This window comes from Diabrotica virgifera, chromosome 1 (assembly GCF_917563875.1).
Source record: "Diabrotica virgifera virgifera chromosome 1, PGI_DIABVI_V3a".
Classification (NCBI taxonomy): Eukaryota; Metazoa; Arthropoda; class Insecta; order Coleoptera; family Chrysomelidae; genus Diabrotica; species Diabrotica virgifera.
Genome location: NC_065443.1, coordinates 313,840,472 through 313,866,673, shown reverse-complemented (window position 1 = coordinate 313,866,673; position 26,202 = coordinate 313,840,472). Strand labels below are relative to the sequence as shown.

At 33.8% G+C, this 26,202-nt stretch overlaps 1 protein-coding gene across 2 annotated transcripts; it reads left to right on the top strand.

Moving 5' to 3' along the window:
- Positions 1–1,363: 1,363 nt before the first annotated feature.
- On the top strand, positions 1,364–26,202 carry LOC126886333 (uncharacterized). 2 transcript variants are annotated; one of them, XM_050653214.1, is made up of 4 exons: positions 1,364–1,579; positions 18,160–18,974; positions 23,815–24,335; positions 25,563–26,202. In XM_050653214.1, the coding sequence occupies exons 1-3, from the start codon at positions 1,449–1,451 to the stop codon at positions 24,312–24,314; spliced, it is 1,446 nt and encodes a 481-aa protein (XP_050509171.1). In that variant the 5' UTR covers positions 1,364–1,448; the 3' UTR covers positions 24,315–24,335; positions 25,563–26,202. The 2 variants fall into 2 exon arrangements, with proteins under 2 accessions (XP_050509171.1, XP_050509164.1); XM_050653207.1 differs by lacking the exon at positions 25,563–26,202 and having other exon boundaries at positions 23,815–24,371.

Below are 26,202 nucleotides of genomic sequence, written 5' to 3'. Positions count from 1 at the left end.
CTGACGTTCATAATAATAATTTTTTTTCTACAACCGTGTTAAAAATGTAATTTTTAGCATTCCATATGAGCGTTAAAAATGCTACTTTAAAGCACTAGTGCTTTAAAATTTTTAAGGCACTGCAGTTAAAAGTGAACTGTCAAATTGTGAAACGTAAAAATATTTATATTTAATTTATTAACATTAATTAAACTGTATTATTGCATTTTTAACGCGTTTGTAGAAAAAAAACTCTTAAAATTTGTTAGAATATACAACAATAAAAGTAGATGTTATTATTCTATAGTTGTTATGATTTACGTATTGACAGTATAGGCAGTTTTGATGTAATGTCAAGAAAAATATAAAAATGGAATGTCAGTCAAGTTCAAATAAAAGTTTTTGTAGATATTGTCCTGTAATTGAGAATGAATAAATTATAATTGATGATATATAAGACGTCTATAGAAAAATTATTGTATGATATACGTGTTAAAAAGTACATTTTTAAGGTACTCATGTGAATTGGAGAATTCGCTTTGCTCATTCTGCAAACTTTCACATGCGTGCCTTAAAATTGTACTTTTAACACTTATACCATAAATAACTATTAAACGAGTTATTAAACCTTGAAAATGGCCATTTTCGCGTTTTTCAAATTTTAAATTGCTTATAACTCCAAAACCATCAATTTTGATCGAAAACCATTTTTAATATATATTTTAAGTTTTCTCCTTTTGCTCTTTTTAATATAAAATAAAGTAATCAGTAAAAACACTTGTTTGTTTTTTTTTAATTTAGGCAATTCCTTCGTTTTTCTTTTTTTTAATTAATAGAGTTTGGTAAAAAAAATATTAATAATATACATATTGTAGAAACCATTACAATATAATCTGTTGAACAAAAAATACCCCATGCGCATCCTACGGGACATAAATGGGATTTTTTGTTTATTTTGAAAAAGCATTAATGTGACTTGTATGAATTGTAAAAAATATATAAATATTAGGACAATGTTACTAATAAAATTTTCCATAAGTAATATTTATTTAAAATAATTAATAATTTCATATTCTTTTTTACTTTGTAAATGCTATATAACTTTTGGTTGTGATATAAGACAGACTTTTATTTTTGATTATTGTAATATTATAATTAACTTAAAGATAAACTTCTTTAATTATGTTATCCAACATATTCATGCATATGTAAAAAAATGTAAATGTAAAATAAAATAAACTCCTTTTTATTATTATTATTACTTTCTCAAGAAAAAAAGTTCGAAATGCAGTCATTAGCATGTCGGCCCGGTCCTGATTATGCACAGAATTATGACATATCCAAAACAATTAATGGAAGGAGCACGGACTAGATCTGAATTTATTGTGGCGGAAACTTTATCGTATCTTTATTATACGCGAAGCTTAGCCGTGAATATTCAGTCAGGGTTGAGGAATTGTTCTTGTAAAATGTTTTTCTTTCGATGCTTGACATCTGCAGTTTTCTTCGCTGTGCAGTTGCAGTTGTTGCAGTTGCTGGTCGGCGTTGCAGCTGAAATTGTCGCCAGGAAAGGGCTGTATCCCAATTTGGAAAGAAGCAGGTAAAGATATTTTTTAATTCATAAAAGTCCTGAGTGGGAGACAATATTTTAGAAATCTAGCGTTTCAAGAAAGCAATGGTGATTAAATGAGTTTTTTTGAGTAATTTTCAATGACATTTTGCATTCTCTTTTTCGGTGTTTCTAACCATTTATATTTTTTTAGTACAAAGACTCTGTCCATATGAGGTCATACAGTACACAGCTTTCCACTATCGTCTTAAATATTTGGGGTGTAGTTGTGCTTGTAATATCGTCACTCCATATTATTATAATTGATTAATTGATTGTAATTGTTGAATTATTGTATGTCCTTTTTTTATTTTATTTTATTTTTTATTATATCCAAATTCTTCTTTTGGCTTCTTTGTCATGTAGACGATATCCTCTTTAGTTTTTGCTAAAATTAATTGATCATTTAGTCCGTTCTTTAACGGTAAAATATTGCAAAACCTCTAAATTTTAAAGAACCGCTTGGATTGACATGAAATTTGGCATACACATAGCTAACAAGTCAAAGAAAAAAAGTGATATTGTGCCGATATGTGCTTTTGCCCTGGGGGTGGTTTTCACCCCCTCTTGGGGGTGAAAAAATATTCGTCCAAAGAAAGTCAGGAAATGGATAAACTGGCTAATTTTAAGTAACTTTTGTTCTATAGAGTTTTTTCACTAAGTCAATACTTTTCGAGTTATTTGGCAGTGAATATGTTCATTTTTTCAACAAAATAACCACGTTTTTAGACGGTTTTTCGCAAATAACTCAAATAGCAAGTATTTTGTCGAAAAAACATTCTTAGCAAAAATATAGCGTGTAAAAAATTTTAAAAAATAGTGTATATATCACGTCTCTACACTTAGTAGAAGCAGAGTTATAGATAATGAAATATAGGTTCATATTCGTCAAATTCCAAATGGAATAATTTAACGTGAAATAACCAAAAATGAAGCACATTTCGGGGAAAACTCATTACAACTTATTTAAAGTATTTAAAAAAAGCTTCATTTTTGTTTTATAAAAAAAAATTCTAGCATCAAAATTAAACAAGTTACGCTCAAATAAAGTTAGTCCCTTTTGGTTTTGGTAAAAAAATCGAGAAAATCTCCCCCTAATTAGTATCTTAAATGAACTTAATCGTTACGACTTCACAAATTTCTTGACTCGTGTATATATTCTTTATATGATCTGTAAGTTTCATCGGTTCAAAGTCCTTATTATTGAAAGGGCTGTAGTTAAAAGGGGTTGAACGAGTCACTGATCACGAATGTATGCAAATTTTGAAATACCAAATCTCAATCAATTTTTGTCTAACAGAAAAACAAAAAAATACATGATATTCAAAAAAGCAAATTTAATTTTTTTTGTTTTTCGAGATTTTTGGTATCTCTAACAATTTTCAAGTTATTTTGAAAAAAAACATATTTTTCAAAATTTAAATTTTTAAAAATTTTATTTGAAACCAAATTTTTTCAAAAATAAACACTTGAAATCGATTAAACTTACAGATCATATAAACACAACATAAGTAAAATAATTTGTGGAGCGGTAACGATTAATTTCATTTAAGTTGCTAATTAGGGGGTGGTCGTCTCGATTTTTTTTACAAAAACAAAAGGGACCAACTTTATTTTGAGCGTAACTTGCTTAAGTTTAATGCTAGAAACTTTTTGTAAAAACAAAAATAAAGCTATTTTTAAACACTTTAAAAAAGTTATAATGGGTTTTTCCCAAAAAGTGCTTAATTTTTCATTGGCTATAACTCTGGTTCTACGAGATCCAGAGACCTAACGTTGTACACCATTTTTTTACTTTTTTATAGGTCATGTTTTTGCTAAGAACGTTTTTTTCGACAAAATACTTACTTTTTGAGTTATTTGCGAAAAACCGTCTAAAAATGTGGTTATTTTGTTGAAAAATTAACATATTCACTCGCAAATAACTCGAAAAGTGTTGACTTGGCGAAAAAGCTCTATAGAACAAAAGTTACTTAAAATCAGTCAGTTTACCCATTTCCAGACTTATTTAGGACATATATTTTTTCACCCCCAAGAGGGGGTGAAAGTCACCCCCAGGGAAAAAGCACACATCGGCACAATATCACTTTTTTTCTTTGACATGTAAGCTATACGTATGCCAAATTTCATGTCAATCCAAGCGGTTCTTTAAAATTTAGAGCAAAAACCGTGAAAGAATGGACTAATTGGCAAACAAAAGTATATGGATATAGTATAGTTATAAACCACTCCCATCTGTCCACATCAGGCAGCATCCTTTTCCCAGTTTTTTATCGATCTTAAACGGTTCTAGGTAGTTTTGTTAGACTCTAATTATACTTGTCTTCGTAAGCTAATTTTACGGCATTTATGTAGGTGTTATCTACTCCATGGTTTTTCAGTTCTTATCACAGGTTATAAACTGGGACACTATGATAGACCTTTCGCATGTCCACAAATACATTTAGATATTTTTTTCTTGTTTAATATTTGGTTCTGTCCTTACTCTTTAATGAGTATTCTGTCTAAAGTTCCTTAACCCTTAAGTACTAACACACCGTCTCTCATACGGCATCTCTTGTTGACAGTGGCAGTGGCGGCCGGTCAGGGTCGGCAGGGTCGGCAGTGCCGACCCACACATTTATATAGATAGATTTTTTAATATTTGTATCTGTGAAGTAAAAAAAATCTGTCAGATAATACAGACTAAATTTTATTCATGGATTTTAAAAGAATTTGATCAATCCGAGCGTTAAGTGATCCCTGCGCATAACAGACTTCTCAAAAAATGAATGATCCGAGCCATTCATCTGACTTTTCGGCTAGCCGTACCTAACTCATCCGTAGCAATCCGTAGCTTGACGATTTACGCGTAAAACTCAACGAAATAACAAGTCGATGAGCAAGCGAACATACATTCTCTCCGTAGGCAGGTACGGCATATTTAAATCTGTCGGTCGGTGTTTCATTTGGCATCGCCAGATCGCATCGGCAGAAATTGTCAAAAATAATCACGCCGTTTTACGTCGTTTAATTGATATTGTAATTTTTTTAAGTTGTCAGGAATTATCGTTTAGTAGACATGATGGATCGAAGCATTTGTTAAAAATCAAAGTAATTATAGAGAAAATAATGAAATTGTTTTAGAAATATTAACTTTCTGATTCGAAGTGTATTCGTAATACAGAATGAACTAATACATATACCTAATCAAATAGTTACATTTTAAATAACGTTATTGAATCTGAGATTTAGAAAACCATTTGCTTTTCGCTGGAAGTAGATGAAACTTCTGATTATCATGTCATTCACAATTATCAATTATTATTGTTGTTCGATACGCGTTACGTGGTAATATTTATGAGAGGTTTTTAGGTTTTAGTTTAGAGACGTGAGTAAAAGCAATAAGGCAGAATATATTTTTGGTGTTTTAAACAACAGATTAAAATTTTTTGATATCAAAAATAAATTGGTAGGGCAAACTGGGGCAATCTTATGACGGCGTTGCTGTGATGTGTGGTGAATTGAATGGTCTCCAGTCAAAAGTTAAAACTACATATTGCATCACAAGCTTTATTTACTCACTATTATGCGCATTTAATGAATTTAGTTTTGCATGGTACGTGTAAAAAAAACAAAGAATATCGTCTTTTCTTGCCAGTTTAACTCACCTAAACGGATTACTGCTTTAGAACAAATTTGTTTCGAAAAAAAGCGAACAGTTTGTCAGACGCGATGAAATTTTAAATCTCGATTAGTTTTATCTAAGCAGATTATCTCTGGTAGTTTTAGTATCTGTAGCAGATTTTCGTGAACAGCTTTTGGAAGTTTTTGATTTTATTATCAAAGGCGACGATTTTGAAATTGGCGATACCTCGATCCGTGAAGCAATCGGTTTGAGAACTTTATTAAATAATTACTCTTTTAATATTCTTTTAAATATTTTTAAGACAGAGTTTGCCCAAGATATTCATTATTGTTCAAAATCAGTCAACTCACATTATTTATTCAAAAAATAGAATACGAAATATTTTCAAAAAGTGGGATAAGTTACAAAATATGTATGTATAATTCTATGTAGTAAGTACTGCAATTCATTATAACAAACTGTTCATCAATTTTATTATCACCACTACCACCAATTTCTGTCTCAAATAAACGGAATTTATCTTGTCTCAAAAGAATCAACACGTATTGTCGAAACACCATGAAATGGTGTCAAGTACATCAAATAAAAAAACAAAAAAACAACAAAATCTCCTATGATGATTTAAGCCTTTTAGTTTGATGGTATACCTATATGAGGAGACAAAAAAACCTTGCCGACCCTGTCTCCAAGTCCACGAGCCGCCACTGGACAGTGGGATATTTCCCTTCCTAGAAAATTTTGAAGGTCACCCGTTTATGACTTTTTAAGTTGGGTTGTTCTTTAGTAGTATTGAATTCGTCAATTTGCTGGAGGTTGTTATTCGAAAGAGATTTAGATTCAAAGTGTGATTTCCGTCTAATAGACGGGGTGTTAGTGTTTGTGCCCAATTCGTCATTAAACATAATGTGCCCCAGTTCGCCAAAAAGTTCAAATAAGGGGATAAAGACTAAGAGGACACTCTTTTGAAATGACCTGATGAGGTAGAAGACGACATAAGCGACGTGGAGACCATTTTGTGATGAAAATGTTGCCACTGACTACCATTGCTAAACTGTACAAATTTTAGTGCCTGTCAGTTTTTTTTTGTTTTAACATTTTTTTAAAACTTTTTATTTTCGTGTTTATTATTCTTTGTTTAACCCGATTATAAATTTTTATCAAGATTCTTTAATTTGTTTCATTTTTATCACACTTTTTTCAGGAATAAAAAGTCACACAAAAAATCCTTCCATTCTTGTGATAATGTTTTATATTTTAATAAATAACAGAAAAACTAGATTAATTACTGTGTTTTTTAGATAAGTAATACTTTCAGTAAGTCACTGAAATATTTTTTGCATTAAAATATTTAACAAAAAAAAATAACCAGTAAAATGTTAAACCCGTCTCTCAGGCGGTTAGTTAGTGTTTACGTCATTGATTTAAGATGTTAGTACTTAAGGGTTAATGTTTACCTTAGCTTCCTTGCTTTTGAGCTTCCCATTAAGCTATCTATATCATCATCATTCTCTTTGCCTTATCCCTATGCGGGGTCGGCTTCCCTAATTGCATTTCCACCCACAAGTCTATCTTGGGTCATATCAATGTTAATCCCCTTTACCAACATGCCCTGTCTTATCGTCTCCCACCAGGTCATCTTTGGTCTTTCTCTCCTAATCCTTCCAGGAATCTGCACTTCAGCTATTCTTCGTACTGGGTGATTAACGTCTCGACGTTGATCATGACCAAACCATCTTAACCTATGCTCTCTCATTTTGGCATCAACTGGTGCCACACCTAGACTTCCCCTAATATACTCATTTCTAATTTTATCCTTCTTTGTCACTCCACTCATCCATCTAAGCATTCTCATTTCCGCCACATGCATTCGTTGTTTCTCTTTCTTTTTCACTGCAAAACATTCAGTTCCGTATATCATAGCCGGTCTTATGGGTGTTTTATAGAATTTTTCCTTCAGCTTCATTGGAATTTTTCTGCCACACAACACACCACTCGCTTCTTTCCACTTCATCCATCCAGCCCTAATTCTACTGCATGCATCTCCATCTATTTCTCCATTACTCTATAATACCGATCCTAGGTACCTACTTGATGAGAAGCTCAAAAGCAAGAGAGGCATGGAAAAGGAACTTCAGATGGAATACTCATGAAAGAGAAAACGAATACAAATAGACAAGTGGATAAAATATTGCTCAGACTTATTACAAGCCAAAAGATATCTATATACTCCACCAACTTCGAAAAAGTGACAGGAAAACATCAGTTGCAGATATATCTGAACACAAAATAAGAAATGCGATAAAAAAAGAGAAAAATTAGAAGCATTAGAACTCTAAAACACACCCCTTTGACCTTAATACACGTATTAAAACAAATATTTAACAAATAATGCTTGTTTGATGGGAAAATTCCGCAATTACATATCTATTATCTTGTGAGTACCGTAATCTCATTGACCCAGCGGCACTTTTGATACCATGCCTTTACAACATTCGTCACATGAATCTACATCATGGTATTTTTTGCCTTTAAAATTCACCTTTTCTTTTCCCTATCTATTTATTTTATCTAGCATCTTCCAGGACTTTATTAATATATAATAATTTATAAATAATACACTACTGAATAAAAATTGCGAAGACAAAGGTTTTCATCGAGCGGTGTATATAATTAGATTATATCTTTTCACTGTCATTACCAGTAATCCATGAGTTCCGGTTCCGACACAAACTAACAATTCGTCATACCAACCATGAATCAGAGAGTGATTATAATTAAAAAAAAAACCGTTGAAATCAAACGAAAGTGGTTTCCCTGCAAGTGTGTCAGCTTTTGAGTTTTTTGTGGATGCTTCAGTTCAAATTTTACGCATTTGTGATTTTGTTTTCATTTTTAAATTATATTATGCGTATTAATAGAATTTGACGGACATGCATCATTGAATTAATTACACAGTTTATGGAAATGTTTTGGTGATTACATATAATTATAGATATATATTCTATCTATATAAATATAGAGAGAATTGAAACGAGACAACCATACTAAATTTACAATCAAGATGCAGTAGAAATAAATAAACCAAAACACGTTAAATCCTACTAGGAGCACCCTCGAATCATAATTTACAATGTATAAACTTTGAAAATCGTGATTTGGTATTTACAATGTATATACATTGTAAATTATGACTCGGGCTTGCTCCTAGCAGCATTTAACGTGTCTTAGTTTGTTTATTTCTACTGCATCTTGATTGTAAATTGAGTATAGTGTGGTATGGTCACGTAAAACGATTGAATGAATATAGATGGCCAAAGAAAGCTTTAAATTACATACCACAACAAAGAAGAAGAAGGGGAAGGCATTCAGTTGCCTGGGAAGAAATGTACGGCACATAATGAGAGATCATCATCATCATCAGTAGCTCGATAACCCTTTTTGGGTCCTGGCTTGTTCTAGGATTTTCCGCCATTCTGTTCTGTTCCTTGCTTTGTTCTTCCAGTGGGTAATCTCAAGTGTTTTCAGATCTTGTTCCACTTGTTCCATGTATCTAAGTTTGGGTCTTCCCTTTGACTTTCTCCCTACTGGTGTTTGCTTCAATATGTGTTTTGGTGTTTTGGTCTCCAACATTCGTTCAACATGGCCCATCCAGCGCAGACGTCCGATCTTTATGGATGTTATGACGTCGGGTTCGTTGTATGCTGCGTATAGTTCAAAATTATATCTTCTGCGTCATACGTCATTTTCTTTCACCCCCTTATATATGTGTCTAAGGATTTTTCGTTCAAACGTACCTAATAAGTTCTCATCGCTTTTCGTCAGTGTCCATGTCTCTGATCCATATATAAGGACCGGTTTTATCAGGGTTTTGTATATTTTGCATTTGGTTTTTCTCGTGATGTTGTTAGATCTTAGATGTTTAATGAGTCCATTATATGTTTTATTAGCAATATGTATTCTTCTCTTAACTTCTTCGCTGACATTGTTATCTGCGGTAACTAGTGAACCTAGATATGTAAAAAAAATTACGCTTTCGATGTTATAGTCTCCTATTGTCAGATTCTGTAGGTTTCTTTGGCCTGTCGATTTGCTGGCCTTCATGTATTTGGTTTTTATTTCATTAATATTTAGACCACTGTTTTGTGCCGCTCTTTCTATAGCATTAAATGCTTCTATCATTTCTCTTTTGCTTCTAGCTATGATATCAACATCATCTGCAAATGCCAATATTTGTACACTTTTTGTTATTATTGTTCCTCTGGTGTTGACTTTTGACTCTCTAATTATTTTCTCTAATGTGATGTTGAATAGAATACAGGATAGGGCATCTCCCTGTCGTAGGCCCGTTCTAACATGGATTGTATCTGTTAGTGCGTTTTGAATTCGAACACTGCTTTGTACTTTAAGTGTGTCTTTTACTATATCAATGAGATGAGTTGGAATATTAAACTCTTTCAGGGCGTTGATCAGAAATTCCCGATGGATACTATCATAGGCACTCTCAAAGTCAATGAAGAGATGATGTGTTTCTATATTAAATGCACTAGTCTTTTCCAAGATTTGTCTCAAAACGAAGATTTGATCTATTGTGGACTCCTGCCTGTAGAAACCACATTGATATCCCCCAACTATTTGTTCCGCATATGGTCTCAATCGCTCAGACACAATATTTGACAGTATTTTATATGCCATAGTCAGTAGCGTTATTGCCCGGTAGTTGTTACATTGAAGCTGATCTCCTTGTTTATGTAGTGGAATGATTACTCCGGTATTCCAGTCTTGTGGTAGTTGTTTATTATTCCATATGTTCACTATAAGTTCGTGTATCGCCTTCAATAGGGAGTCTCCGCCTTCTTTTATTAATTCTGCGCTAATGTTGTCCAATCCAGGTGACTTGTTGTTTTTCAGTCTGGTAACTGCTTCTTGCATTTCAGCTACTGAAGTTGTTTCTCTGGTATCCATTTGATCCAGTATAATTTCATCGTATAGTGGATCTTCGTTTTGTTCAAACTTCTCTTTGAAGAATTCAGTCCATCTTTGCAGTATTTCACTCTGTTGAGTTACTATATTTCCTTCTTTGTCTCTGCACATCATTATTCTTGGTTTAAATTCTTTTCTGCTTTTGTTAAGTTTTTGGTAGAATTTTCTGGTTTCTGTTGATTTATTTAATTCTTCAATTTCTTGGAGTTCTTTTTCTATGTTCTCTTTTCTTTCTGCGGTGTATTTTCTTCTCTTCCCTCCTTAGCATTCTATATTCCTCCTCTGCCAGTCTTGTTCTATGTCGTTGTTGTAGTCGTTGATATGCATTATTTTTTCTCTCTGTTATGTTACGACACTCTTCATCGAACCACTTCCCTTCAGTTGGTTTGAACTTTTTTTGTAGACCCAAGGTCTCTTTGGCAGCGCCTTGTATGATGTTTTTATACGCTTCCCATTCTCTGTTTATATCCTCGTGCTTTTGTCTGTTTTCTAGCCTTCCTTTTATATATTCTTTGTATTTGGCCCTTTTGCTGTTGTCTGCTAAGTTTTTTATTTCATATTTTTCAGTTTTGGATCCATTTTCTTTTTTAATGTTTGAGATTCTGGCTCTTATTTTATTTTCCACTAGGTAGTGATCTGAGTCTGCATTTGCCCCTCGTCTGCTGCATACGTTTATTACGTCTGAGTGATGTCTAGAGTCAATAATAACATGATCGAATAACATGAAACATAATGAGAGATAGAGCCATCAAAAAAGACGAATGGATGGACAGAAAACGATGGCGGTAGAAATACGAGAAGCGGTAGAGGCTGTAGGAACCTCATTTATAGATAGATATTTTTTTGCAGACATATAATTATCAAATATTTTATATCTACAAAAATTTTCATTCATTATATAGTCAGTCAGTGAAAGGAATCCCCATCTAGGTATCTTTTTGAACATCTTTGGACTACTAAAACCAAACTGCCTTCTCCACAGAGAGAGTAGTAAGATAAGGATGCATTCTGTCCCCTTTGTTGTTTAATATATACCCTTCTTCTTCTTGACGTACCTATCCGTGACGAACGTTGGCGATCATCATGGCAATCTTTATCTTATCTGCAGCAACGCGGAAAAGCTGCACAGATGTTGTGTTGAACCAGGTTCTGAGGTTCTTTAACCAGGATGTTCTTCTTCTTCCTGGACCTCGCTTTCCAAACATTTTTCCTTACAGGATGGCTTGTAGGAGAGCATATCTGGATTCATTTCGCATAATGTGTACGAAATATTCTAACTCTCGAGATTTGACGGTGGTCAGTACCCTCTGTTCTTCTTCATTCTTCTGAGGACCTCCTCATTTGTGACCTAGTCAGTCAACGGGATTTTAAGTATTTTCCGATATAGCCACATCTCAAATGCTTCCAATTTTCTGCACATATCTTCGTTCAAGGTCCACGATTGAACACCATAAAAAAGGACACAGAGGACGTAACATCGCAGCATGCTCACTTTTATACTAAGAAGTCGCTAGGATGTCGCTCTAGAAGAAGGCCCTCATCCTGTTGAAGGTGGATCTAGCTTTTCCGATGCGCGCTCTTATCTCTTGTTTCTTGGTCCATTCTTAATTTATTATGGTGCCGAGGTAGTTGTAGTGCGGCACTACAAGTACAGGTACAAAGGTTTGATCCATATAGAGTTGACTTTCTGATATCTTTTTCTTACTAATGATTATTAGTTTTGTCATATCTACATTTATATTGAGTCCATACTGTTGACTGTAACACGTGATTTTGTTCATAAAGACGTGTAGGTCTTCTAGGTTGTTCGCAAACACTATGGTGTCATCTGTAACTTCATACCTAAACTTGCCTGAACGTATTTAGCCGGTATCCGTTTAGTAAAATTCCTGTTTCAGTTTCGTACAAAGCTTTGTAAATATTCTTTCACAGTAGAGGTTGAAGATTAGAGGGCGACAAAATACAGTCTTGTTTCACTCCCTGCATGATTTTCATATATTCGATGTATTCACCGTCAACTCTGAGGTTTGCAGTCTGATTCCAATAATAAAGGTTTATAATTATTTTCAAATGTTGGTTGTTAATTCTTGTTGTGCTGTACTTGATCAAACGCTTTCTTCCAATCAACCAACCATACGTAAACGTCACAATCGACGTCTCTGTTTATTTGAAATAAAACTTGTATTGAGAACACAGCTTCTCTGGTACCAACAGCATTTATGAAACCGAACTATAGTATGTTTTTAAGCCAAGAGGAGTAATTCAAATTTCCCGCGCTGTAAAGCTTGCAACATCCGTAACTGATAGGCACCATAAGAAGAAGAAGTAAAGCTTATTTGTAATTGGTCCAACCTCAGGCAAGTTTACTCCACTGTTATCAAATTTTGACACTAATGCCATTTATAAAATTTTGACACTTAACATTTTATAGGTTAACATTCGTTATCATCGATTTTTTGCATAGATATATAATACTCTAGATTGCGCCCTGCGATCTTAAAATGGGTGACGGTTGCGACAGAGATAAATGAGCCTATTTGGTCGGTAGTCTCTTTTTAATTTAAGGGGAATATCGACGACGTGAATATCCCACTTTATCGAGTAATATGTGTTGACAGTTGGAGCGGGTGGTGACGGGAAATAGTCTTTGGTCTTCGGACGTGGATAATCGTGGTTCGAATCCCATACCAACTATACTTTTTTTATTTTTATTTAATCAATATTGCGTTTATTAGATATTTTTACACCTGAAAAATGGACCTAAGTAAATCTAGCAGATAATAAATGTATGTATAGTAAGTTAATATTGGAATACATAATTTGTGAACTGCATAGTATAAAAGTCATTCGTTATTAATATAAATTCGTCCTTATTCGAATGATGTGAATGTTTGTTTTGCTTCTACTTTTTTAAAAAATTGTAACAAGAGTTTCATAAATAAAAATAATGTCTAATTACTTATAATTGAATCGGTCATTTCAAAAACAGCAAAGTCCACAATTTTCAGAAACTAACTTTTTGAGAGGAATAGACTCCTTTAAAATAAACGTTGTGTGCAAAAAACGACAACAGTCCAGTAAAAACATTATAGGAACATTAGGAACAAAACTACAATATAACTCTGAATTTTGATGTCATCCATTTCATCCATCTTTCGAATATATAGTTAGTTTTCTTTGCTCTTCTGTAAAATTAGGAATATGTGACTCATGTTGTTTTTGAAATGACCGATTCAATTAATAAATCGATGGTACATTATGTTGATATTAATTATTGGTAATTTTTTACGAATATTTTTAACAATTACTTTATACTATTCTACAATTAACTTATTAAAAAAATAACATTGGCTTTTATATTTTTTTAAAATCTATAGGTACCTACACAGTTTTTCTTATTTGTTATATATTTCTTTGCATAGATTTACTTTAGAGATGTAATAATATCTAATAAACGCAATATTGATTAAATAAAAAATAAAAAAAGTAAAGATTGGTACGGGATTCGAACCAGGATTATCCACGTCCGAAGACAAACGACCAGTTCTCGTCGCCATCCGCTCGAACTGTCAAACCATCTAAAATACTCGACGACAGAGTAGGATAGTGACGTCGTCGATACTCCCCTTGAATTAGAAAGAGACTACCGACCAAATAGGCTCATTTATCTCTGTCGCAACCGTCACCCATTTTAAGGTCGTAAGGCGCAATCTAGAGTATTATATATCTATGATTTTTTGTATTTTCTGTGTTATTCCTTTAATTTTTAGATATTAAGTCAGTTTTTATACAGTGCGTTGGAATAAAGGTTACCCCTCCCTATTAACTTATTTATTTTTAATGTTGTTCTGAAGCTATTTCCTTGTGGCATTTTTATAATTACGTATTATTTATTTTTAGCACACAAGCAAAACGCTCGGACAGGTCGAATTTTAAAATAATCATAGTATATTATAGCAGCAACGTTTCGAACTTTACGCGATCCCTCTTCAGGTGATAGGCATAAATTTGATTTTTTTTAAATGGGAAAGTACACCATATGACACCTCATTTAAAAACTTTTGATATACAGAATACAAAAATGTATAATACTTTAAACCTTTTTGACAGCATAGGCGCAAAATTTTGGTCAAATTATTTTTAAATGCATTCATTTTTTTCAAATCCTGAGAAAACTAATCAATATTTTTGAAAAATTTAAACGCAGAATGAGAGACTGTATTAAATATTAAAATCCCTTAGAATAACCAAAAAGTTTCTTTAGAATGAGCTATTTGAAATTAAAGATCGCACTAATTTTTTTCTTTTTTTTTTACCCCTGTAAGCCCCCTCAGGGACATTTGACCCTCGATAATACTGTAGTCTTTTATTCTGCGTTTCAATTTTTCAAAAATACTTATTAGCTTTCTCAGGATTCGGAAAAAATGATTGCACTTAAAAAGCATTAGAACGGATATTTTGCGCTTACGCTCTTAAAAAGTATTAAATTATTATACATTTTTGTAATAAGCATTTCACGAGCTTTTAAATGAGGTGTCACAAGATCTACTTTGCTATTAAAAAAAAGTTATGCCTGTCACCTGAAGAGGGAATGCATGAAGTAAGAGACATTGATGCTATAATATACTATGATGATTTTAAAAATCGACCTGTCCGAGAGTTTTGCTTATGTGCTAAAAATATATAAGTTAATAGGGAGGGGTAACACTTATTCCAGTGCACTGTATAAAAAAGAGTTGTTTTTAGAACTCCTTAGCGACGTATTAGTATAATATAATATTTATGGATTACCGTCAAAGGCCGATATGATCAACAAGAAAAGAAGATGTATTTGGTGATATTTCTAGTGACTTTCTTGGGTGTGAATATGTCTTTTAAGTTTACTCCTCTTGGTTTAAAAATAAAGCTTAGTTGGGAGAAATTTGACTTTCACATAGCTTATAAATTGTCTTATAGATTATCTTATACAATATCTATTTGTATAACAAGGGAGGAAAGTGCTACTTTTCCTCCCGAGAATGAAGTTTACTGCCCGTCGCGTAGCGGAGGGCAGTAAACCAACAAAATTTATTAAAACTAAAACTAACAAGTAGGTACAATATAACTGTCAACTGTCAAATATAAGTCAAATTATTAATATAAACATTGTTAAATCAAAATAACAATTAATTGATGGATTCGACCGTTACTTGATGGAAGTTCATTTTATCTAACAATAAAACACTGAAAACGTTTGTTTTCTATACTTCCACAAACTTTATTATATCTAAGTGACTACAGCTGTTTCGGCGGAGTGCCTTTCTCAAGTGATTATTGTTAGACAAAATAACAATTTATTGTTTTTTATCATTCTGCAAAATACAGGGTGTTTTATAAATAAACGTTAAAATGTATAGATACTTACGTAATAGAAAATAGATATTGTACAGGGCGTCAATAAGGTATATTTCATGAATGAAATACCATGACGTCACTTTTCCTTTTCCTCCCTAGGGAGGAAAAGTACAACTTTGCTCCCTACAATCAGGTCCGTAAAAGTATACTTTCGGTAGAGGTAGGTGGAAAAAAATTTAGCAGATGACTCTACTAAATAATTGGCTTATCGTACGGTATTCTTCGAATTTTTTGGTTCCTGGTTTTTTTGGAAGGGCAATAAACTCAGACTTCAGCCATTCTATTGGTATTTCTCCAGAGTTGTATATGTTTTTGAATATCTTTGTATTTATTGCTATTGATTCGTTATCCATTAGTTTGAGTAGTTCGGTTGATGGCTAACATCTCTCCATCTCTGTACACTGATTACTAATAACTGCTTCTCTGGTTCCAAGAATATTGCGGAACCAAAACTGTGTGTCACTAAGTTGTTCTTCTATTTATTGATACATTGTTGAGTGTAAAATTCAAAGAGATATTTCTAATGGCTCATTAAGCTGATGGTTTGTTAGTCACTATATTTCTTCGCATTTTTATTGTAGGAGCGTATTATTATTTTTTTACTGTCAAAATAAACGCATTCAACTGAAAGTTTGGTTAATAGAGTTTATTAATGGTTAACAAAAAATAAACTACCCTTGTCCCATGGTAAATCCTCTGCAGTAATCTTTAACAAAAAGAATAACATCACCAATAATATTCCGTTAACAATAGAGGGAGAGATAATTCCTATTAGAGACTCAATTAAATATTTAGGGACAATATTCAATAATCGTCTAAACTGGATTGAAAACGTTAAACGTATTGAAACACAAGCTCAAAAAGGTTTGAATATAATGAGGGCAATATGTGGAACCTGGTGGGGAGCAAACCCCCATACACTCTCATTAATTTATAAAGGAATCGTAAGACCCCATTTGGATTATTCATGTGCAATATTAAAACCCTGTAGTAAGTTTGTGTAATATTAGATAAAATCCAGTTTAAAGCTTTACGAATCATCACGGGCTGTATGAGATCTATCCCCACTAATGCTTTGTTAGCAGAAAGTGGAGAAATTTCATTAGATGCAAGAAGAAAAATACTTTGCGCTAAATTCTATCTGAAAACCCTAGCTGACCTGAGAAATCCACTGAACGACATCCTGTCAGAGTTGGGAACCAAAGTAAATTATAAAATAGGATTTTGGAAATCACATGAGCCACCATATCTAATTGAAATCAAAAATAATTTTGACAAATATCTCACTAATCTATATAAAGAGAATATTAAATCCTGCTTCCAGATCGAACTGAAGTATCTCACATCTCACGGGAACAATAATTCAGACAACTTTCTCAATACACAAAAAAATTGAAACGTATAGTCATCAGGAATTTCTTAACGAATTTTCAACTACATATGGAAATTGTACATGGGTATTTACAGATGGTTCTTTAAATCCCGAGTCAAGGTCAGTAGGTTTTGGGGTACACATACCTTCAATCAATTATAACTATGCATCCAGATTACACGAGCACACTCAAGTATGCACTGCAGAAATTATTGCAATTAACAAGGCTGTATCTGTTTGTATTGAGAGAAATATAAAAGAAGCAATAGTTTTTTCAGATGCTAAAAGTGCTATCCAAAAACTACATAACACCACCTGGGGGACAAACACATATTGTAAACCTAACTAAAAGACTCATTATTGAGTCAATGGAAGCAGGATTTAATATAATCTTAGCTTGGATTCCAGGTCATACTGGAGTAAAGGGGAATACAGAAGCGGATAAATTGGCAAATATAGGCAAGACTTTAAATGTTCCTGCAGACATTAAAATAGATAAATTTGACTTTTTACCTTTTATTAAACAAAAAATTGTAAATGAGTTTAAAGTTCAATGGACAAAACAGTTTAAAACTAAAGGGAAATGGTATCAACAATGTTAAAGTAATTTTTCTACAAACCATTGGTTCCACAAATTGACATTTGTGGATCGAAAGCACTTGACATCTCTTACTAGGATGCGAACGGGTCATTGCCTCACACCAGACCATTTGTTTAAAATGAATTGCAGTGATACTCCATTTTGTGAATGCGGACAAATAGGAAGTATAACTCATATATTACTTGAATGCCCAATTAACAAAACATATTAATTTGACCTGTATCATGAACTTGTTAATATAGGAAGTCCAACCCCCATTTCAATACAAAATCTCCTATTTAATATTAATGACCAAACCTTAAGAAAGATCAATCAATTTTTAACAATATTTCAAATTAAAATATAAAATAGTTATTTGACAATCATATTATAATGTATTTAACGATTAACGAAGGGAATATGGAAAAATCCAGAATCCAGACCCTTTGAAAAGAGGATTCCTTTCAAATTGCAGTCTAAATACGAGAACTGGCCAAGTACCTAAGAGGTGGAGGCCAAGAAACTAAAGGAAGAAGAAGAAGTTAATAGAGTTTATTTTTATTTATTTTAGTTTATGTCAAAAAATATCCAACTGTTTTATTTTGTTTAAATTTCAGCTTAGAAATTCCAGAGCTAGAGCCAGTGACAATCACTGAAGGCGATTCATCCTGGGGACATAAAAAACTGCATCCCTATTTAGACCATTATACTACGGCCTCTCCACCAAATGTTCACACGCTTTCTACACTCGATTACGAAGACAAAGACGATCAGTTCTCAACATCAGCTTTAAAGCAATTTTTGGACAATTATGCAGAAAAAATCCGAAAAGAAAAGTTCCACAATGTAACAAAAAAGAATAATGTACAGTCTACAGTAGATATTCAAGAAGGTAAGGGCAATAAAAAGAGATATAATTTGAAAAAACCTGAGAAGCAGAAAAATCCCTTTGACGATAAGGATGGATGGGTTTCTTTAGAGCCCGTTCCATGGTCAGTATCCCAAGTGTCTAGATGGAAAAATATACTACCAAAACCTACTGAGCATGTCTATACCTCTCAAGAGGATGAGGTTCCTTGGGAAAACTACTCAGACTATCCCATCATGGCTAGTACCCCACAAAATTACTATAAATACCCAAACTCTTTGACGACCAGTCACTATCCAGCATTTCCTGAAGAGATCAATATATTTAACAGGTTTAAAAATAGACTTAACAAACCTGCTATGAAGAAACCTACAACTGAGCTTACGTTAGCAGATAGCCTTAGCATAAACTTTATGCCACAGAAGCTAAATAGCCAAAGCTTAATAATAAATAAAGATCAAGGTATTATTACTGATAATGTATCTCCGAATTTTCCGAAACATGCTGCGGACTTAACTAGGAGACAAGGAACGGAGATGTATCCTGAAGATCATCCTTTTACAGGTAAGCTCAAAATATTTTGCAGGAAATATAATGAAAGCTATTAATTTCTTCTTCTTCTTAGCCTTCTATCGTCCACGTTTGGCCATAGGCCTCTCGCAACTCCTTCCATTGGTCTCTATCCTAAACAACCTGGTCTTCTTCTCGATCGTTTACTCTGGTAAGGTATCCAGTGTTGTATTGTTGCATTTCAACATTGGTTTTTTTGTCTAGCAGTGTAGCCTGCGAAGCTTCATTTAATTCTGGCAACTTTTGTTGTTACGTCCACGACTTTTGTTTTTGATCTTACCCAGTGGTTCCTCTTTTTATCTGACCGTCGTATACCTAACATTGCTCTTTCTGTTGTGGTTAGTTTATTCATATTTGCCTTGGTTAAGGACCAGGTTTGACATCCATATGTCATGATAGGAAGGATGCACTGGTTGAACACGTTGCTCCTTAAGTATTGAGGTATTTTGCGGTTCTTAAGTATCCATCCAAGTTTGCCAAATCCTGACCATGCTAGTCTTGCTCTCCTAGTAATTTCCGCACTTTGGTTCTCTTTGTCAAGTTTCAGGATTTAGCCTAGGTAGATATATTCCTGCGGTGTGCGACAGGGTTGTGTTTTGTCACCCAGTCTCTTTAATCTGTACTCTGAAGAAATCTTTAGGGAGGCTTTGGACGACAGACAAGAGGGAGTAAGACTGGGTGGATAAGTAATAAACAATATCAGATATGCTGACGATACAGCCATTCTTGCAGAAAATATAGAAGATCTCCAGACATTAGTAAATCTAGTCAGTGAAGCAAGTTATCGGAGAGGCCTAAAAATCAATATTTCAAAGACAAAGTGGATGGCAGTTGGAAAGATAAACGTAGATCAAGGCGTGCTTTCTCTTGATGGAGAGGAGATAGAACGAGTAAACCATTTTAAATACCTTGGTAGTTGGTTAAATATAAATTGCGATTGTGATGAAGAGATAATAACCAGGATTGAAATATCACGTAAGGCTATTATGACCTGGAAACCAGTTTTATGTAACCGAAGCCTGTCGATGAATAGTCGCAAGAAGGCCCTACAATGTTACGTGTGGTCTATGTTATTATATGGTTGTGAGACATGGACGTTAAAAACCACAATGCTAAATAAATTAGAAGCATTCGAATTGTGGTGCTATCGACGAATCCTAAAGATATCGTGGGTTTCGCACACTTCCAATAAAAATGTTCTCTAAATGATGAATTTAGAACGTCTACTCATAAACATCATAAAGAGGAGAAAAGCAGAATACTTCGGTCATATAATTAGAGGGCCTAAATATCATCTACTTTGCCTTATAATATAAGGAAAAGTGGAGGGAAAGAGATGGATTGGTCGAAAGAAACTTTCATGGTTACGTAATATTAGACAATGGTGTGGTTCCACGGTAGAAGAATTATTTCTCGCAGCAGCCGATAGAGAGAGGTTTCAGAAACTTGTAAACATGATGACAGCCAACGTCTGAATACGGACACGGCACCTGAAGAAGAAGAAGATATATTCCTGGACTTTTTATCTCACTGCCATATACGGATGGGGTCATCTGTGTTTGTCATTACATATTTTTGTTTTTCCCATATAGCCTCATTTTTAGGCAGACGTGTTGGGACCTGCCTGCGAATTCCTTCATCATAATTTGCAGTTTCTCGAATGTGCTCGCTATAATCACAATGTCGTCAGCGAATCTGAGGCATCTGAGGTGATTTAGCTTGTTGTCATTAACGTTAATATTACTTACTTATCTGTGGCTTTACCCAACATATTGTGTTTGCCATTTACCACATTTCAATCGACATTTCTTCTTGTCAGAATATATCTTCTTTAGTGGGGTTTCTTTTTTCCATTGCTACTTTTGTCCATTCTGTTAGAATCTAGATTAGAACGTCATCTTTTTCTCATTCTATTTGTTATCTATTTCCAATTTCTCAGCGGTTTTCTTGCCTCGTCCATCTTTCAAATATGTCCATACCAGAGTAATTTTGGTTTTTTATTTCGTCATTTAGACTCTTCTTCACATACATTATTTCTCCAATGCGTTCAATGTTCCCTTCTTCTCCTTCTTCTTAACTCAGGCGAGACTCGTTAGTCTCTGGCACTTGGTAATAAGACCTTTGTACCAAACCCTGTTCTTCTCGTTAAACTTTAATAAGTCCTGTGGCCTCAACGAAGGCCAACAGTTTTCTTATTGGTAGTTATAGGATCTCTTCTGGTTCAAACCTCATTTGACCAGTGAAGTCCTGCCTTACATCACCTAGCACACTGCAATGGCATAGTATGTGGATGGCAGTTTCTTCTTCCATTTAGCACTTTCCGCACTATGGTTCATTCACCTTACCTAGTTTTTATAGGTGATTTCTTAAACGGCAATGTCCAGTCACCATTTCAGTGACCGTTTTGATCTCTCGTTTATTGAGGTTCATTAAACTGTTCGAGAGTTTTTATCAATATTCTTGATTATTTTTTTAGTCTGGATTTGCCCTTGAGTGGTTCTCCATTTATTTTGATGATTCTTTATCAGCCATTTCTGAACCTCGTTTTTCATAGCATCTTTAGTGATGCCACAGAAAGGTTCTGGGCCTTCAAAAGTTTCTCTCGAGCCTTTTTTCGCTAACATATCTGCTTGTTCGTTCCCATGCACGCCTTCATGACCCAGCACCCATATTAAAGACACTTTATTGTAAATAATGAATGGGTTGCATGTGTGAGTCCATACTATTGTAGTAAAGAAAAAAGAGAGACGTTCTACCAAACAATTTATTTTACAACTGACGACCGGTTTCGCTGTCTACAATATTCACAGCATCTTCAGGTCACGGTAAAAGTAAAATTAAATGCTACAAATAACAAAAAACCAGAGTTAGTTAAGTGGTCTGGTTTAAATCAAAGGGTAATGATCAAGCCAATATTAAAGTATATATATTTGTGCATACATATAAATACTCACATGTACGTAAATATGGTGTATAACCCTCACACTCACATACATGCACGCATTCACATGCAGTGGCAACAAAAGTATGTCAAGTATAAGATATACACTTACTTTCCGGTATAAGGGAAGAATATAGTAGTATTCAATATCATACTTTTTCTCTGTACTATGCTAAAGGGAGAGTTGGTAGAGGGACAGATTTGAATGTAATATACATATTATATATTAAAAAAATATTGGTAGGATCTTGAGGGGATTAGTAAGGAAACACGACATTAAACCGTGAAACCAAAAAAATTGTTAGTTATATATAAAGTGATGTTATTTTTATATTTTTAATTAATAGTGTATATTTTTATTTAGTTGGGATTATTAGATGTTGTTCTGGATGTTCAAGAACTTATATATGTAAGATTGGTTGTGCAATTTTTCTGAACAAGATTGGTCAGTTGTGTAATAGGACTTTTCATTCACAGTCATTTGTTTCGAGCTTCTGTCATATGTTGTATAATCCGGGTATATTAATATTATACACAGATTATACAACATATGACGGAAGCTCGAAACAAATGACAATCGATGAAAAGCCCTATAGTTGTGGTGTGATTGTGAAAATATTTTATTTGACTTGTTGGAGATATTGAAATTAAATTGAACAATAGTAATTAGGTAAAATTTGCTAAAATTTTAATATTAAAAGTGTCAAACAATAAAATCATTAATAACTAGTTCAGAATTAAAGTCAAGTGTAACGGTAATGTAGTAAATGAAATTAAATTTATGGTAATATAAAGTTATGATTATCTGTACAGATATGGTGAACAGATATGATGTACAGATATGGTATTTTTATTTATACCTCGCCACAGTAGTTTCGCCATGTTTCCAATATTTCATCAGTATCGGTCTTTAAATTACCTTTCTTAGCTATTACAGACCACGTTTGAGGTTTAAATTCTCTGGTAAGGAGTTTGATCTTCTGGAATAAGTCCCTCGGTTCATTTCGACAGCCATGTTCCTCTATCTCTCTGCATATTTGAGAGATGTACTCAGCTTTATCTTTGCGGGACTGTTTTCTAATTTCTCTCGATAACACTCTGTATTCATCGTTTGTTCCGTATCTATTTTTATGTTATTTTCTGCGTTGAATCACAGTCCACGTATCCATGGCTTACGGCCAGTGGAAACGCTGCCTCACAGTCTTTTGCAGCCTCGATTACCTTATCTTTGAGATAGATCCAGGTGCTCTCAGGGTCACTACCTACTTGGTCTAAAGAAAGAGCATCTTCTAGGTTTTGTTGGAAGTCATTGATTTTTGATGGATTTAGAGACATGACTTTTCTCTGGGGTCTTCTTTTGGGGATTTTAAAACGAAGTCGAACGTTCAATACCAGGAGTTGATGATCGCTTTCACAGTCTTCGCCAGGATATGTTTTACAGTTGATGGACGACGACTTCCATCTTGATCTTATTAGGATGTAGTCTATTTGATTCCTTGTTCGTCCATCTGGGCTGCGCCATGTGTATAATCTCCGTGGATGATGTTGATATAACGTGTTTGTAATTGTAAGATGTTGTTCTACACAGAACTCCACTAGATGGTCGCCATTCTCATTTCTTTGTCCCAGTCCATTTTTGCCCAGCACTTCTTCAATATTTTCATTAGATGACCCCACCTTGGCGTTTAAATCTCCTAAAATTATGACGAGTTCACGATTCGGATTAGCGCGAACAGTTTCTTCTAGACGACCATAGAACCTGTTGATGTCTTCTTCTTGTGCAGCTGTTTTTGAATAAACATACTACATTTATTTGTTTTGACATTTGTTTGTAACAACATTTGTTGTAACAATTTGAATTTGTTTTAAATTATTAACTTTTTTGTTTAACAGGGAATGGAAATTGGGTACTCCTGTCAACAAGCAAAGGCTACAAGTACCCAAAGAAACAAAGAGCCCTAAAAATAACACCGCAAATTAACGACCACATATCTGTCCAACTCACTGTTCTTCCACCTCGCAAAGATTCAAACATCAACATGACAACCTCGCACGGAGGTTTACTGCAGGTCGAGTCCAGTTTTGAACCTGTGGAGGAATCACAACAGAAGCTGCAGCGATTGCAGAAACTACAGAACCTACATAAAAAAATACAGAAAGTACAAAAACAGAAGGTTAAGAGGAAAAGGCCGGCGAACTTAAGAAAGAAGAACAAGAAGAAGGTGGAAGTACTGGGGACTATAAGCCAACCGATTGCGAGGAGTACGAACAGTGACAGCAGCTCAGTGTTAGCAGGAGTGGGGGCTGGACTGATCCCTGCTACTATGGCTATGTTCGTGCCAATGGTGATGAACGGTAGGAAGAGGAAAAAGAGAGATGTGATTGCTTTTTAGTTTATAGAGTATTGTTAATAGGTTAGTAATTTATTCTGGTTTTTAATACACAGCAAATTTTTCAAAAACTTTATATTTTTTTACATCGCATATCGCATACCCTTTTAACCATATAAGTAAATAAAAGAAAAACACAAATAAGCTTTACACAAAAAAATGGTGTACAAAAACTTTGCCAGCGCCAGTAAAAATTCTTCTAGGAGTAAAATTATCAATATCATTATACTATTTTTTATGAAGTCTATTATGAATTCCCAGGCAACCAAATAACGTTTTCAAAACGTTGAAAAAACGTCATAATTATCACCAAACCACGTCAGTTTATCACGTTTTTTCGACGTCTAAAGTCACGTGAATATGTCCAACCATAATTGACGTCATTTTTATCACCTTTTAAATACGTGATATCAAAAACGTAGTTTTTATGCCATTTTATGGTTTTAAAGATACAAAATAATTATTCGTATGGGCATTGTTGGTATTGCAATTTTTCATTTAACCGTTTTAAATTTAGCCCATAGATTAAAAGTAAAACCAAATTGGTAGACTCTCTAAAATGTATAGAATTACAATACCATCAAAGCAATATACCTATAGGTATAGAATTTTCACTTTTTATATAATATACTTACTGTGTCAAAATTGAAACAACATATAAACTAATTAATAAATAATTTATTGTTAATTTAATTAAAATCCAAAAAATATAACCTCAAACAGTTTTCAAGAAGAATTATTGTATTAAACTTACTCACTTTAGAAAAATAATGAAAATCTCTTAATTAACACGTTTCTTCAACTAAATGTCTTATTTACCACACAAAGCACCTAAACAATAAATGAAATGAAACACTTCTTAAGAAAATTGTTTTGATTGTTTGGAGTCATAACTGTCATTCATAAGCTCCTCCCAATTTTGTCAGACGTCAGGTTGCCTGAAATGAAAACGTGTTTTTAGGCGTATTTTAACGTCATTAATGTTACGTGTTTAAAATCACCTACAAAAGACGTTTATACGACGTAATCTTCAAACACGTATATATATTCAACCAAAAAACTGACGTTTCCTCGACGTTCTTGACGTCACTTGGTTGCCTGGTGTACAATCCGACAAGCGAGAGCTGGCGGGTGACCTTCTCGTATTGTGTATTTCTCGTTGTGTATTTTCACGCAAGGTTACCCGCCAGCTCTCGCTTGTCGGATTGTACATTCTTCACGTTAGAATGATATACTACTATACCTTTCCAGTACAACTGTATGAAGTGGAAACGTGGGCTCTAAGTGAGCTTGTACTTAAACGCTTGGAAGCCTTTGACATGTGGGTATGCAGACAACTACTAGGAATAAGCTCCAGAGTCGACAGAGTTAGAAATGAAGAGGTCCTTAGACTTCTAAATGAAACAACACAACTGGTCAATATAATAATCAAGAGACATAAACTGGTCTACTTCGTCACATTACGAGACAACCTGAAAAATATGAACTTCTGCATCTGATAAATCAGGGGAAGATCCATGGTCAACGTAGTTCTGGTAGAAGAAGAACATGATCACTATTTAGAGCTGCTGTCAATGAAGTCACTATAGCGAATATTATCATGGAAGCAGAATAAAAAAGAAAATAGGCAGTACAAATCATAGTAAATACCTGATTTTAGGATCTGGAGATATAGTTTTTTGTACAATTGTCAGATCGTCTATGGAATAGATATAGGCTATAGCCATGCTGTTAGTTGAAAAATCTAAGGGTGGTGTTTGTAACCTGGGATATCAAATTCTCACATTTTTGGGGTTGTTTTTCTTCTTCTTGTTGATTTGTATGTTAGAATAGGTCTTACTGTTGTCTTGTATACTTTTATTTTGAAAACAAAATGTCGAAACCCAAAAGA